Source organism: Pocillopora damicornis, chromosome 12, assembly GCF_964200805.1.
Source record: "Pocillopora damicornis chromosome 12, jaPocDami1.2, whole genome shotgun sequence".
NCBI classification, from domain to species: domain Eukaryota; kingdom Metazoa; phylum Cnidaria; class Anthozoa; order Scleractinia; family Pocilloporidae; genus Pocillopora; species Pocillopora damicornis.
The window spans coordinates 17290121-17303446 of NC_142681.1; the positions used below are offsets into that span (position 1 = coordinate 17290121).

At 38.0% G+C, this 13326-nt stretch overlaps 2 protein-coding genes, 1 non-coding gene and 1 pseudogene across 4 annotated transcripts; 2 read left to right on the forward strand and 2 right to left on the reverse strand.

Annotated features, from left to right (window-relative positions):
• LOC149036763 (uncharacterized) overlaps positions 1 to 13326 on the reverse strand; it is a 386542-nt pseudogene that overhangs the window by 219872 nt on the left and 153344 nt on the right.
• On the forward strand, positions 66 to 3714 carry LOC113682897 (zinc finger HIT domain-containing protein 3). 2 transcript variants are annotated; one of them, XM_027200074.2, is made up of 5 exons: positions 66 to 207; positions 646 to 677; positions 1226 to 1318; positions 1409 to 1498; positions 2652 to 3714. In XM_027200074.2, the coding sequence occupies exons 1-5, from the start codon at positions 134 to 136 to the stop codon at positions 2840 to 2842; spliced, it is 480 nt and encodes a 159-aa protein (XP_027055875.2). In that variant the 5' UTR covers positions 66 to 133; the 3' UTR covers positions 2843 to 3714. The 2 variants fall into 2 exon arrangements, with proteins under 2 accessions (XP_027055875.2, XP_089045029.1); XM_089188903.1 differs by having other exon boundaries at positions 1415 to 1498.
• Positions 5265 to 7265, reverse strand: LOC113673717 (uncharacterized). The gene is made up of 2 exons (XR_016181501.1): positions 6943 to 7265; positions 5265 to 6096 (listed from the first exon to the last, which is right to left on the reverse strand). It is a non-coding gene; the product is annotated as an uncharacterized LOC113673717 (transcript).
• Positions 7148 to 13219, forward strand: LOC113673736 (retinoschisin). Its single transcript, XM_089189929.1, has 5 exons — positions 7148 to 7246; positions 9171 to 9285; positions 10242 to 10561; positions 12693 to 12831; positions 12979 to 13219. Exons 1-4 carry the CDS (start codon positions 7148 to 7150, stop codon positions 12819 to 12821), a joined length of 663 nt encoding a protein of 220 aa, XP_089046055.1. The 3' UTR covers positions 12822 to 12831; positions 12979 to 13219.

Consider the following 13326-nt stretch of genomic DNA (forward strand, 5'->3'; position numbering starts at 1 on the left):
TAAAATTGTATTACCCAATCTTTTGACAGGAGCCTGGGGAAGAAAACACTGACAACGTGTTTTGGCATCAAGCGTGGTTTCTCCACAGAATTTTGTCTTTCCAATCATCTTTGTGATGAATAAGGAGTGAGATATGCAATCGAAGACTTGTGAAGTCTGTAAAGAAGCCTGCCACAAGTACAAATGCCCATCCTGCAGTACGAAGTAGTAAGTAAACATGCAAGAAATTCTTGATATTTCCAATACTTTGGCTCGTGCTCCAAATATTTATAACTAAGCTACTTAATCTAGACTTACCCCGGAAAAATTTCCGCACAAGCCCATACTTCATTATGCATGCACATCTTATTGGTTTTGCACTGAATAATAAATCCTCATATATGGATGCATGATGAAGTATGGGGTTGTGCGGAAATTTTGCCCTTACCCCTTTCACCCAATATCACCTTGTTGATTCTCCTTACTTTTTGCCATACAATACTTGGAATGTTCGTTCAGAGAATTTGGTTTTGGATCAATTTTTTCCCTTGTTGATATTTTTCTTTTTTTCTTTTCATTTCCTTGTCTGGTTGATTGTAAGGAGAAATTCTGTCTTGGTCACTCATGGGAGTTAAGCAATTATTGATGTTTTTTTCCGTTTTTTAGTTGCTCTCTTTCCTGCTTCAAGGCTCATAAAGGTATGATATGAGGAGTCTTTCCTTTTTAGTATTACTTCTGTGAATGTGAGAGTTCCAACATTGCTCTTGTCACAATTAATTGAGTATATAGTCACAAAAATCTTTTGTCGCAGGATGATTGTATCCTGTTTCCTTATGAGCCACTGGTATCCTGAGTAAGAACAGATCAGATGGAGTGGTGGCATGCCACCCTCAGCTAACCTGAATAGAAGAGTTTTATTTTCTATGAATAGCTTAAACAACAGGATTTTTTTTTCTGAAATATCACATATTTTGGGAGGGTGTTGGGACCTTAAAAAAGAACTTCATGAGGTGATTAACTTTGCACCATGTCTAACCCTTAACCCTCTAACATTAATATGTATATTCTCCATACTGTTCTCTATACATTTCATAAGGTGTTGAAGAGGAGAATTTCTTTAATAATCAAGAGGTTCTTAAGTTGGTGATCATTTCCATTATTTTCCCGATGACCAGCACATATTGATAAAGTTAAGCTTTACACCCATTTTCTTAGCTGTTGTTTTATCAACATTCCCCTTTTGCAGATGACATTTGTGAAAGAGAAACCAACAGAAGAAAAGAAGAGAAATTAGAAGAAAACGAGAGAAACTTGAGAGCCATATCACTGGCCAAGAAAGGTGCAAGATGATTTTTATTCATTTAAAATCAAGATTTAAAAATATGCTCAAAAAAGCTAGTTCATCAATTAAAAATATTTTCATTTGTAGAAACAGAGGAAGGAGAAATCACAGAGAGTGATTCCAGTGAAAGATCAGATGATGAAGACAGGATCAGTAAAAATGTTTTGGATAAACTAGGTAACTACCTCTCTTGACAATGCACAAGCTTTTATGCACTGAAATATCACTTACACCCTCCCTGCAAGTAAACTGAGGAGATGCAATAACCTTACTGTCTGGTCTCTAGGATAAAAGGTCTGCATCAGAGTGGGTAATTATTAACACTGTTTTGTTGGGCAAGATGCTCTACTCTCACAGTACCTCTTTCCAATAGGGAGCGTAAATGAGTACCACAGAACTGTTGGCGTAAGGGGAACCTGTTAAAATGCTTAGGGGAATAGCTGTTAAAATGTTTTGATGGACTGTTATGCTATCCAGCTTCCTTGTACTGAGGGTCCTATCTCTGACTCCCTCGAGAAAGGACCCTGATTGTGGCTGGTGGTGTCTCCCTGATTTTGTGAGATTAAAAAAAAAGAAAACAGCACCAAAACAATGCGTAAGCATAAAATTTTTCCTTAATACCAACTGGACAGGTAAAGGGAAACTTTTTGAAGAGGCACTCATGATTCGCATGATCACCTCCTGGTGATAGAATTTAATTGCATTGATGACAAAATCAAGTCAAGGACCCACATTTCCCTATGGCATTCTTTGGACTGCAATTAGGCACATGACCAGTCGCAACTAGGGTCCTTCCTTGAGGGAGGAAGAGAGGACTCTAGGCTCTAAGGAGGAGATTGCTAATGCAAAGGGAGAAGAGATGCTCTCGGTCACGTCATCTCCCTGTCCTTCCTCATACAGTGTTGAGAGTAGAGGTAACAGCAAGAGCTACAAATCAGTTTCTACCAATTTGCCATTGTTGATAGGGGTAAAGACAATGTTGCTCGCATCAAGGTGTCACACAATGCCTTTATCAGCTCTCAATCATGGACAACATGCAAATTTTGACATCGATGTTGTGGTAAAAAACAAATCAACCAGTCTGTCAAATAATAAAGACCATGCTAAACCAGTGTTGATTTGTTAATTTTGCAAAATGAAAGGGAAGAATAAAACCAGTAACAGAGATCCCTGAGTTGTTATTCCTTTTGCCAGAGTTTCCATGACACTCGTATTGATTGTTTTTTTTTTAAGATGGTAATGGTAAAAAATGACTCTTGATAGTTTAAGCTGTACTAAGCATGATAACAGTTCAGGTGTGACCCAAGGATTTGTTTGCATTCTCTGTCAGGTCACTCACAAAAACTGAGCAGTATGCTTCATAATGAACATCTGCGAAAAATGATCAAAGGAATCGATGCTTCAGAAGATCCTGGCAAACTTCTCGGGCAAGCTATGCAAATACCTATTTTTACAGAGTTTGTGGATGAATGTTTGAGGATAGTGGAACCACAAAATGAAGAAGAAATGGAACAGGAGTAAAGTTTGTAACTAGAAGGTGGAATGCACCTTCTAGCTGAGAAAACTTAGGCGAATGCTATACCACAGTTTGGTATTCAATCAAATCATCAGAACACTATTTGAACTATTTTATTTTTTTAATCCACTTGCTGGAAATGGGAATCTGGATGTGGGTAACTTTTTTTAAGCAAATTCAATTTTCTTGTGTCAGAACAAGTCTGAATCAGTTAAGAACAAATTTTGATTTTTTGTTGTTAAAGTGAAACTAAACTTATCACATACAGTTCACTATGTCAGACTAAAGCAAAATGTCATCAGCAACCAGAATTTGAACTACTGGTAAATGTGAAAGAGAAAAAAAAGTAAACTGTCCAGAGATTCTCCTTACTGTCTGCAATTCAACTATTGTGATTTTAAATTGGAGAATTTTGCATTGGATAAACTAATCATCCCCCAATTGATATTTTTCTTTATCCTCATCACTTTTCTGCTTGATGTTGTACTGATATGTTAAGGAGAAATTCTGTCTTGGTCACTCATGAGTATTGGATCGAGTTTTAAAAAATGCTGAGTGATATTTTCAATGAAAGTACTATGAGCATCCATTGCCACCTTTTTACCATATCGTACCAAAATTCGAAAGGCAGTTAGTTCGATCTGATCTTCTAACAAAGTGATTTTGTCTTCGTTGGCATTTGTTGAATCTGCTAGCTTCCACCTCTGTATTATCTTTACAAATCCACCCATCTTTATTGTGTTGTATTCAATGCTTGCCTTTTCCTGTATGACTGTTGTGTTGGCAGGAAAAGTGTAGACAAAACTGGTTTCATAGAATCCTAAGTCAATTTTCATTCTTTCCTGAACAACATAATGAAAAGTTTTGGTTCCATCTCCCCCTTGTGACATGGTAATATTCATAATACCAACCCTGAAGTAAAAAATAAAATTAAAAAATATATATATACATACATAAAATATTTATATATGTACATGTGTAAATTGAGATAGGGGAAAAGCAAAGAGACTATACTCTATCAAGACTAGACTAGACTTAAAGTACAGTCTGTGTTTTCCCTATCACAATATGTATTGCACTCTACTTCTACGTATCGAGCACTGTACTACGAAAAAAAGTAAAATTTACCCATGTAGTTTTTAGTCGTAGTGCATTGGTGAACTTTTGAGTTTCGACGACAAATATTCAAATTAGAGCGAAAAACGTTTGCGCGTGTTCACATTGTAAGCTCTGATTTGAGCCAACATTTGCTTTTAGTCACGCGAAAATAAAATCATTGCAAACTTTTCCAAATATACTTATAAATCCAAAAGCAGCTCGAAACATAGGATGAGGTCAATTTACTGTTATTCCTCCAAAATTTGTAATTGCGTTCAATCTCTCGGAGACTTAATCGTTTGAAACGCTTGGGAAGATTGCCTTTCGTTGCTACGGTTGGGATGCAAACAACCTTGCAAACGTCTTTCGAACGGCATTTGAGCTTCTGAAGATTGCATCCTTCAAATTCCCGCCCCCCTGACATGAAAATTGCGCTAAAATGCCCTACCCTAGGGCCGGATTTGATACTCACATGTCATTCCCAAGAACAAATGTTTTTAGAATGTGTGAGAAAATAAGGCAAGGTGTATGATAGACTGGTGTTTCATAGCAAAGCAGTTGCCGCCCATAAAGAGTGGATTCTGGTAGTGTGAGAGCAAATCAATTATGTAACTCCTCTATAAAATGTAGTTTTCAAACAACCAGTATAACATCGGATCATCATCTCTTACAGAATGTATAGATAGATAGATAGTTTATTTATCCACATAATGCCTAGGAGCATATATACTTGTTTACAATGCGCATGTGCAATCACAAAATACTGAAAATAATGAAAATTACACAAGTATAATGAAAACTACACAAGTATAAAAGACTATAAACAATCATGTGCAGGGCACTGTAACAAATTCTTATTATGGTGCTTAGCAATAAATAAACGGTACAAGGTTTAATTTGCCCATTATACTTCTAAGAGTATTCACATTACCAGCAATTCTAGCATTGTGTGGTAAAGTATTCCAAAGGTGGCTAGCTATGGATGCTTCTGAAACTCAAGTTAGTAAAAAAAAACATAACTTTGATAACATAACTACAAATTGCAGATCTTATTCTTCACAATGTAGATGCATTTAACAACAGCGTCAGAGATTATTCAATGTTAATTGATTTCCAGTTGACTTTTTGCACTTAAAGGTGACCTATAATATGGACATTGAGAACAATAGGATCATATTATATATTTGAATGAGAAGACCAAATCATGAGAGTAGTACAGTTGGGGAGAGAGAGAGAGAGAGAGAGAGAGAGAGAGAGAGAGAGAGAGTGAGCAAGTTGATTAAAACAAAAGGTGAACTTTTGGAACACAGCAGACTTCTTAGTCTCATTTCTGACAACAGTTTATTATAATTATTATTATTATTACTATTATCAATAAATTATTGTTATTATTATTTTTATAATTATTAGAACCTAATACATTTACAACTCAAATTATCAAAAATTGACTAACTACTCCAATCTTAAAAACAAAAGAGGAAGAAAAAATAATCTAGCATTTTTGTCTATATTTTATATAGACCTTCACCAGCAAAAACAAACTCTTTATCTTAGTTTAAACTCTACCAACTTAGAAATAATACACATTACACTATTAGCTGCCGCTCATGGAAGAAATTATTGATTCCCCTGTATTTATGTCATTAGATCATGCAGGTTGGTTCTCAAATATTTGTGAAATAAGAAAGTGTTCAAGCAAACCATGGAATTTTGTTGAACAAATGTCACTTATGAAAGAGTGCTCTCAGTTGTCAGCCACTCTTGTCATTTGACTCCTTGCTTTCCTTTAAGAAATGCTGTATGATATTTTCAGTAACGGTATTGTGTGCTCCAAATGCTACCTTCATGGAATATCGTAACAAAATGCGAAAGGAAGTAACCTGAAAATGATCCTCTAACGAACTAATTTTATCTCCACTTCCACTGGTATAATCAGCCATCTTCCACCTCTGTTTTTGTGTGAAATAACCACCCATCAGTAAGGCTCTGTTCTCAATGATTGCATTTTCCTCTATGACTGTCTCATTCACAGGAAAAGTGATGTTTTGGTTGATTTCAAAAAACCCTAATGAAATGGCTGTTTTTTCAGTAACAACAAACTGAACAGTCTGTTTTCATTCCATCCCTTCCATGTGATGTTGTAACATTGGTGATACCAACACTGAAATTGAAAAAAAAAATGTGCTGAGCAGTTGAAGATGTGACAGAGGAAGACTGAGCTCTCCCTCTTTAGCAAAACTTTGAAGTCAGAATGCTGGTTTTTTAACCCTTTCAACTCCCATGAGTGACTGAGACAGAATTTCTCCTTACAATATCAATACTTTGCCAAGCAGACAAGTAATGAGTATAAAGAAAACATCAAACAGGGTATTGTGTGTTGATCCAAAAGAAAATTTTCCAAACTAACATCATAAGAATTGTATGGCAGACAGTAAGGAGAATTACTGATGAGATCTTGGGAGTAATAGGGTTAAATTTTAATAATAGAAAACTGTTAACAATCAGATCCAGACTGCTTTCCAAGATCCTCTCTCTATCAGACGACACCAGTTCTCCCCTGAAGATAACTTCCACTCTAGGAGTGGAAACATCAGTCAGTAGTGAGTAAGAATGTCTCTAAGAGAGTGCATTCATGTCCTTTAACCCTTTAACTCCCAAGATTTAATTGTTGGTTCTCCTCTCTAGTTGCTTCACATTTCTTTGTAAATCAGTTATGAGAATTTGGTGTTTGATCAAAATAACTTTAACTGAGTTTTACTATATTTACTATACAATTTCCTCTACCCGAATGCACTGCAAGTCGTTATCTTATTTTTAAAACGCCAATGTCGCTGTTGATTGTACTCTACTCTTTGTCGCTGTGATTTCGCTTGTGATGCAAATCTTTCATATTTGTTCAGGGGATCGAACTCACCTCTATCTCGTTAAAAAGGTGAACAAAGTGGCCCATACACTTACAATTATAGTTTTTTCTAATGCTCTATTTTCTTAATTACCAGTAACTTACTACAAGGGGTGAAACTATATCCAGATATAATCTGGATTGATCAGCAGGTCGAAAAGATCCTTCCTCTTAGCAGGTATAAGCTTCTGTATTAAAAAGCTTTCGGTGACCACTGTGAACTCTTGGATGGCAAAGTAGCCGAGGACAGCTCCCAGACATGACCAAAGAACGATTTTAACAAAGGCCATATTTCTGTATGTACGAATGGATGGATGCTCGTGTAGGAATGCTTTCCAATAAAGTTGAAGGAAGATGGCGTGACGAGGTGGCGACGGACTGGTGTAAAATAAAAACGTCCATCCGCCAGGTGATGGTTTTTAAATCGATTCAGTGCGATTTTGGTTAAATGAAGTAAAAACCATCTAACATCAGTGATTCATTAAGCTGCGTGTCGAGTATGGGTGTCGCTAAACCGAGGATCAACAACCGCGAAACCTGTAAAATTATGAATTTGGAACTGTAAAATTATGAATTTGGAACTGTTAAATCTATGAAACCCGTGGAACTTGTGGAACCTGTGAAACCTGTGGATCCCTATATTTTTGTAAAAGAATCGTAATGAAATAAAATAAAAAATACAAAGACCTCAACACAGTTTGAAAGTTCGTTTCTGGATATAAAAAATATTACTTCAAAAGAAAAATATGTTTTAATTGTCTTTCATGTACAACTTTAACTGAGGCGACATTCACCGTACAAGAGTGTGTAGTGTCACTGAGGAGCAATCAGCAGTCACGTACCACAGTTTGAAAGCCCTGATGGTTTGGCTACCACGATATACGAGTAACGAAGGCTTTCGGCAAACCTTTATTGACGGTCATTAATTCCGTTTCATTGTACGCAATGCTGGAATGACGAACACGAGTGTCATGATGAAGTAACATCATCGCCTGTGATGCATCGTTATCGCGAAACTTATTGTCATATTGTTTTCTGTGTGTATTGCGTTTGCGCCTGAATTTCCTGCGAGTGTTTTAACGTTTCAGTAGTTGTATCGCGTACTTGTGATTGATGTTTGAACCATTGCGTGATTTTATGTGATTATGTCGAGTAATATGTTAGGTTTTGGGTATAAATTTTGTCCTCTGGAGCAATTTTTATGTCCACTTCTTAAGAAGTTGCGTCGTCGTTTTTTCACTGTAAAGTAATGCACCGTTAAGGTAAATAGTTACTTTTTTATCGTGAGTTCATTTGTAAGTTTTTGTTCATTAATTTGTAAAGTAATGCACCGTTAAGGTAAATAGTTACTTTTTTATCGTGAGTTCATTTGTAAGTTTTTGTTCATTAATTTGTATTTTGTTACTCATGTTTAGTACCGTAGGCGTTTGGATGTTATTAAATAAATAATGACAATGACGCGAGACTTCGGTTACATGCCTGTAGAAATTCGGGGTGATTGGGGTATCCGTATTAGCGAATTTGCAGTGGTTTGCTTCCAGTTGATTCGTTCTCTTGGCATTTCTCACAGTATCTTGGACAGGATTATGTAGAGGGCTACGCAGATGAACTAAAGCCGAGCTAAATTTCCCTAAATTTCCCTTAGTCAGAAATTCACACGATGTAAAGGAACAACCACTTGAGCGGGGTAAAGTAATAGTTATTCAAAACTAGTCCACATCTTTTAAAGGTTGAGCTCGAGAGCGCGAATGCTAATTTCCATGCAAATCCTTTCATTTCACCTATAGCGCAATGTGAATACATTTGCATATTCACAGTCTCACTGTGTGAGCTTGGGTTGCCTGTGGTTGGTTACTCTTATAACGTTATCTTCTTTGCACCCGAAAGCGAAATAAAGACCAGTTCACTTATAAAGTCGACTCATCCCGTCGACTTATAAAGTTTTGATATTTAAACAATAAAATATCAGTAAATGTTAAAGAAATTATTGGCTTTTGACCCGCTCTACTATCCCGCTCATTGAGATTTTGAAATATGGCTTCGGACCTGTTAAGTTATCCGGAATTTCGACAAGCGGCCAGTTAGGTCCTTAGATCCGGGGTCTGACGCGCTCACAGTTAGGTCACGCGACCCTCCAAACCATCCATTTCTTTTCCCTAAATATAAGCCAATCAGCCGAGTCCGCGTTAGAATGTAGCTATGTTATAAAAACAAATGACCCATGTGAGGGACAGTAGGACAGTAATAATAGTGTTAACTCCTGAATCTATTAAATTTGTGGACTCAAATTAAGCCATTACAGAATATGCTAACCATGTTGATATATCCTTTAGGGCCGAGATCAGCCGTGTCTTAATGGTGGATTATTGCGAAAAAGCTGCGACTTGATGGGAAAATTCTTTGTCTGTGATTGTGCTAAGGGATTTGTTGGTCAGTTTTGTCAACATGGTGAGATATCAATTATTATAATCCATCGAATATCTTTGCTCACACGCGATCGGTCCAAACGCGTCACGTGACCGAATATCCCCCAGCTAAAACTGGGGGATATCCGACCATTGGATAGGGAAATCACAGAGTTTTTACTGGCTCAGCCATCATGGGTTAGGAGCCATTATGCCATGCGTGTGCATGAAGACGCTTTAAACCGAAAGTTTTTTTTTGTACTTGGTAACACTCCGTTTGTTCTTACAGAATAAAGTTGGGAAGATTTATCTATATTTTGGGGCGTTTTTAATAAAAACATTATTCCACTCGCGCACGTTGGATATAGGATGATTATAGCCAACTCAACCTTACGGGCCACGTTGGCTATTCATCATCTGATATGCAACAAGTGCTTGCGGAATAGTGAGAAATACCTCAAATGATATTTCCCAATTTTTATATCTAATACCTTACCTTTACCTTATGTCCAATACGGAAAACTCTGTGCACAAAATTTAATTTAAGATCAAGGAGCATGGTTGGCTGTAAAGAAGGAGGAATATATATTGTTTTTGTTCGTAAAATCGTACCAAATAACATTGAAACGCGAACATCCGAAGCCGTAAACAGTTAGCTGATTGTAAACAATTTTCCCGCGCGTTGACTGAAATATTTGAAGGACGATAAACACAAAACCTCCATTTGGCCCGAAATAACGCTCGCATATTTGTCTTTGAACATTATCTGGTCCTCAAAGGGCATCACAGGAAAGGCAATGTCCGCGGACAAATATCCATGCATATTTTTGCGACCAACGATGGAGGCCATTGTTTATAGATACTATACAGTTATTGGGTGATCATTGATAGACCATTAACCAATTATCGATAGGCATATTGACTGGGGCTATCTATAGTACATCTTATCCCTTTTGCTTCGTTGTATAATACTTGATTAAAATGCGCTTCGACATACAGATTGTCGGCAAGCTCTTGGCATGGAGAGCGGCATTATCTCGGACGGACAAATCAGCGTCTCTTCCGAGTGGCATACCGGCAAATTTGGGGTCAATATGAGCAGACTGAATAGCCCTAGATCCTGGAAATCCGGCACCAGAGATAACTACCAATGGCTGCAGATTGACCTGGGCAATCCACTGACCACAATAACACGTGTCGCCACACAGGGAAGGGAGAATTCACAGAACCCACAGTGGGTGACTAAATACCAGTTGCAGTACAGTTTTAATGGAATAAGTTTTCTGTACTACAAAGAACACGGACAAAACCTACCTAAGGTTGGTGAGTCTGCGTTGACAACTCGGCAGTTTTTATACATATTTTCAAGGCTTAATTTGAGGAACTGATCTCATTGTGACCATTTCAAAAACGAATGCAAAATTGTCATGGTTGAGAGAGTAAGCATTAAATTTCTTCCAACTGTATCACCCCTAAATCAAATATTAGGGTCATGAGAATAAAGGAAATGACCAAGAACTCGAGAAGCTCATGATTGTTAGACAAATTCTCCCAGTAAGTGCCATAAGAAATGTATAGAGAAAAGTCTGGAGAACTTGCATACTTATCACTAGCGCAAGGTGGTCGAAATCACTCGTGCCTAGTAAGAACGATGGCCTGTGACACTGGCAAGGAGGCTATCAGACATGGTCCAACAACCTCAGAGAGGTAAACTATCAGTCTATCAACTGCCGTTAATAGACTGATAAATGCCGTAAAATGGGCGGAATAAACTTAGCTTGGGCTGCGAGCAGGTCCTCATCATCAGAACGTCGACAAAAACGTTTTTTCGAAAGCATGAAGCCTAAAGCAATGTTAGCCGTCGATAAGTCTGCTAGGAGTCGAGCACTGATAATGATAGGTAATTTAGTGTTAACAACTGGGTTGAAAACGTAAATTAGCCACCGTAAAGAGTAAAAAAGCTGACGTTTCGAGCGTTAGCCCTTCGTCAGAGCGATTAGAGGAATTGTGGGTTGTGTGTGGATTTATATGTAGAAGGTGGAGCTACGCCATTGGTGGGAATATAGTGACGAGAAAACAGGAATAGATTAGTTGAATGAAAAGCGCTCGTTGATTCCGTGGGGATTAAGGGTGCCGATTTGAAATATAAATTTTTGTTCTAGTGTTTTACGGCTTTCCGAACTGCCTAGATGTAAGGAAAGGCCGCAAACTGCCATATGCTGTTTAGAATGATAAGGAAGATTAAAGTGTCTAGCGACTGGCTTGGATGCGTCCTTGTCATTTATTTCCACATCGCGAAGGTGTTCTCGGAATCGGTCACCCAGTCGTATTCCTGTCTCGCCGATGTATAACTTATTGCAATAAGTGCAAGTTATGCAGTAAATAACATTGGCGGAGGTACACGTAAAGTGATCAATGATCTTAATGGATCTTTTGGGTCCCGATATTTTCTCTACGTTATGAATGAAAGGACAAGTTTTGCATCGTGAGCGAGCGCATTTAAAAGTTCCAGATTGGTCATTGGTATGAAATGAACTCCTGACTAAAAAGTTGCCTATGTTTTTGTCACGTTTGAATGAAATAAGTGGGGGATGCGAAAAGATAGTGCCAGTCTCTGAATCGTTTTGGAGTAATTTAAAATTTTTAAGAATGATAGATTTAACTGCGTGGTTGTGAGGGTGAAATGTAAGAGTAAATGGAATGCGATCCGTGTTCTCCTTCTCGGCCGTTTGTAGTGCTGCCTGTCGATCGATTTGTTGGGCACGGTGGTAGCCCGCTTGAACGACAGAAACAGGATAGCCGCGTTTATCGAAAAACTGGCACATTGCCTCTGATTTTTCGGAAAAATCAGAGTCGTCACTACATAAACGACGAAGTCTGAGAAACTGTGAAAAAGGTATGGAGTTCTTGACGTGTGATGGATGTGAGGATGAATACAACAAGTAATTATGTGAATCTGTAGGTTTGTAGTAAACACTAGTACATAAGCCGTTGCCTTCAATTGAAATTTTGATGTCTAGAAAAGCCAAAGAATTGTCGGAAATTTCCCAGGTATATTTAAGAGCCGGATGAAAGGAATTGACTGATAATGATAGATTGGTTTAGCAAGACGACGGGAACATCATTCCAGAACGGGACAGAACGGGAAAGCGCGCGGATAGTCTGGACACGACTCTATTTCGACTTCCGTTGATGGTGTTGCCGCTCTCTGTCCCCAACAGGTTCAGGACTTCATTTTGCTACCGAGTTAATATTTTTCAGTGGCAGAAGCTGGCTAACCCCTACCCGACTCGTCTTAAATCTTCCCGTGTGTGGAAAAAACGCGCGTTTTGCACAACCTTGCTTGGGAACCTGCTTGAAAGCTTAACTTAGCCTAGCTATACTAAAGTAAGAGGGAGGACTACAACATTTACAACTCCTAAAATATTAATTTTTCATTCCCTGCCATAGAATTTCTCCGGAAATACAGACACAGCCACCGTTGTCTATAATGATCTGAGCCCACCAATCAGAACACGTTTGATCCGTTTTCGACCAGTAGTTTGGAACTATACAATAGCGATGAGGGTGGAGCTGTAAGGTTGCCATGGTAATTAAGAGCATCTTTAAATATTACTGAATTCATAAAATAACTGAAGACCTATTGGCCTAGAGCGGCAAATGCTTTAGTGTCCAAATAGCATAGGTTCCTGATCAATATATCATTGACCCTTATGTTTTCTCTGCTCTCTGACAGAGTGATGAAGCTTTCCGCTTGAAACACATGATCCGTGGCCTCTTCCAATTCAAGCCGAAAATAAAGGTCTTGGTTGTGGTTTCACCGGTACCGTCATAATTCTTCTGACACGTTTTTATGCCGAAAACTGCTTGCGCTGTAGGCCAGTATTAATGAAACAGGAGATGACTGTCCAAATTTCAAGTGAAATTATTTCGGCTTTTCGAAACAGGACGAAATAAAACCTGGATGAAATGAGAAAGTTGTTCAACGTTGTATCAACGACTTGCTGTTGTTACTATTGTTGGTGATTTATTATGCTTGCAAGTTCCCTCGAAGATTTCCTGGTGTTTTACGTCTATATGGGTT

Excerpts from the sequence above, each read along its gene's own strand:
- LOC113682897 (XM_027200074.2), top strand. The coding sequence starts at position 134 with ATGCAATCGAAGACTTGTGAAGTCTGTAAAGAAGCCTGCCACAAGTAC. Across the intron at positions 208-645 it reads CCATCCTGCAGTACGAAGTA|TTGCTCTCTTTCCTGCTTCA; the intron begins GTAAGTAAACAT and ends TCCGTTTTTTAG. Across the intron at positions 1,319-1,408 it reads CATATCACTGGCCAAGAAAG|AAACAGAGGAAGGAGAAATC; the intron begins GTGCAAGATGAT and ends TTTCATTTGTAG.
- LOC113673736 (XM_089189929.1), top strand. The coding sequence starts at position 7,148 with ATGGATGCTCGTGTAGGAATGCTTTCCAATAAAGTTGAAGGAAGATGG. Across the intron at positions 9,286-10,241 it reads TGGTCAGTTTTGTCAACATG|ATTGTCGGCAAGCTCTTGGC; the intron begins GTGAGATATCAA and ends TTCGACATACAG. Across the intron at positions 10,562-12,692 it reads ACGGACAAAACCTACCTAAG|AATTTCTCCGGAAATACAGA; the intron begins GTTGGTGAGTCT and ends TCCCTGCCATAG.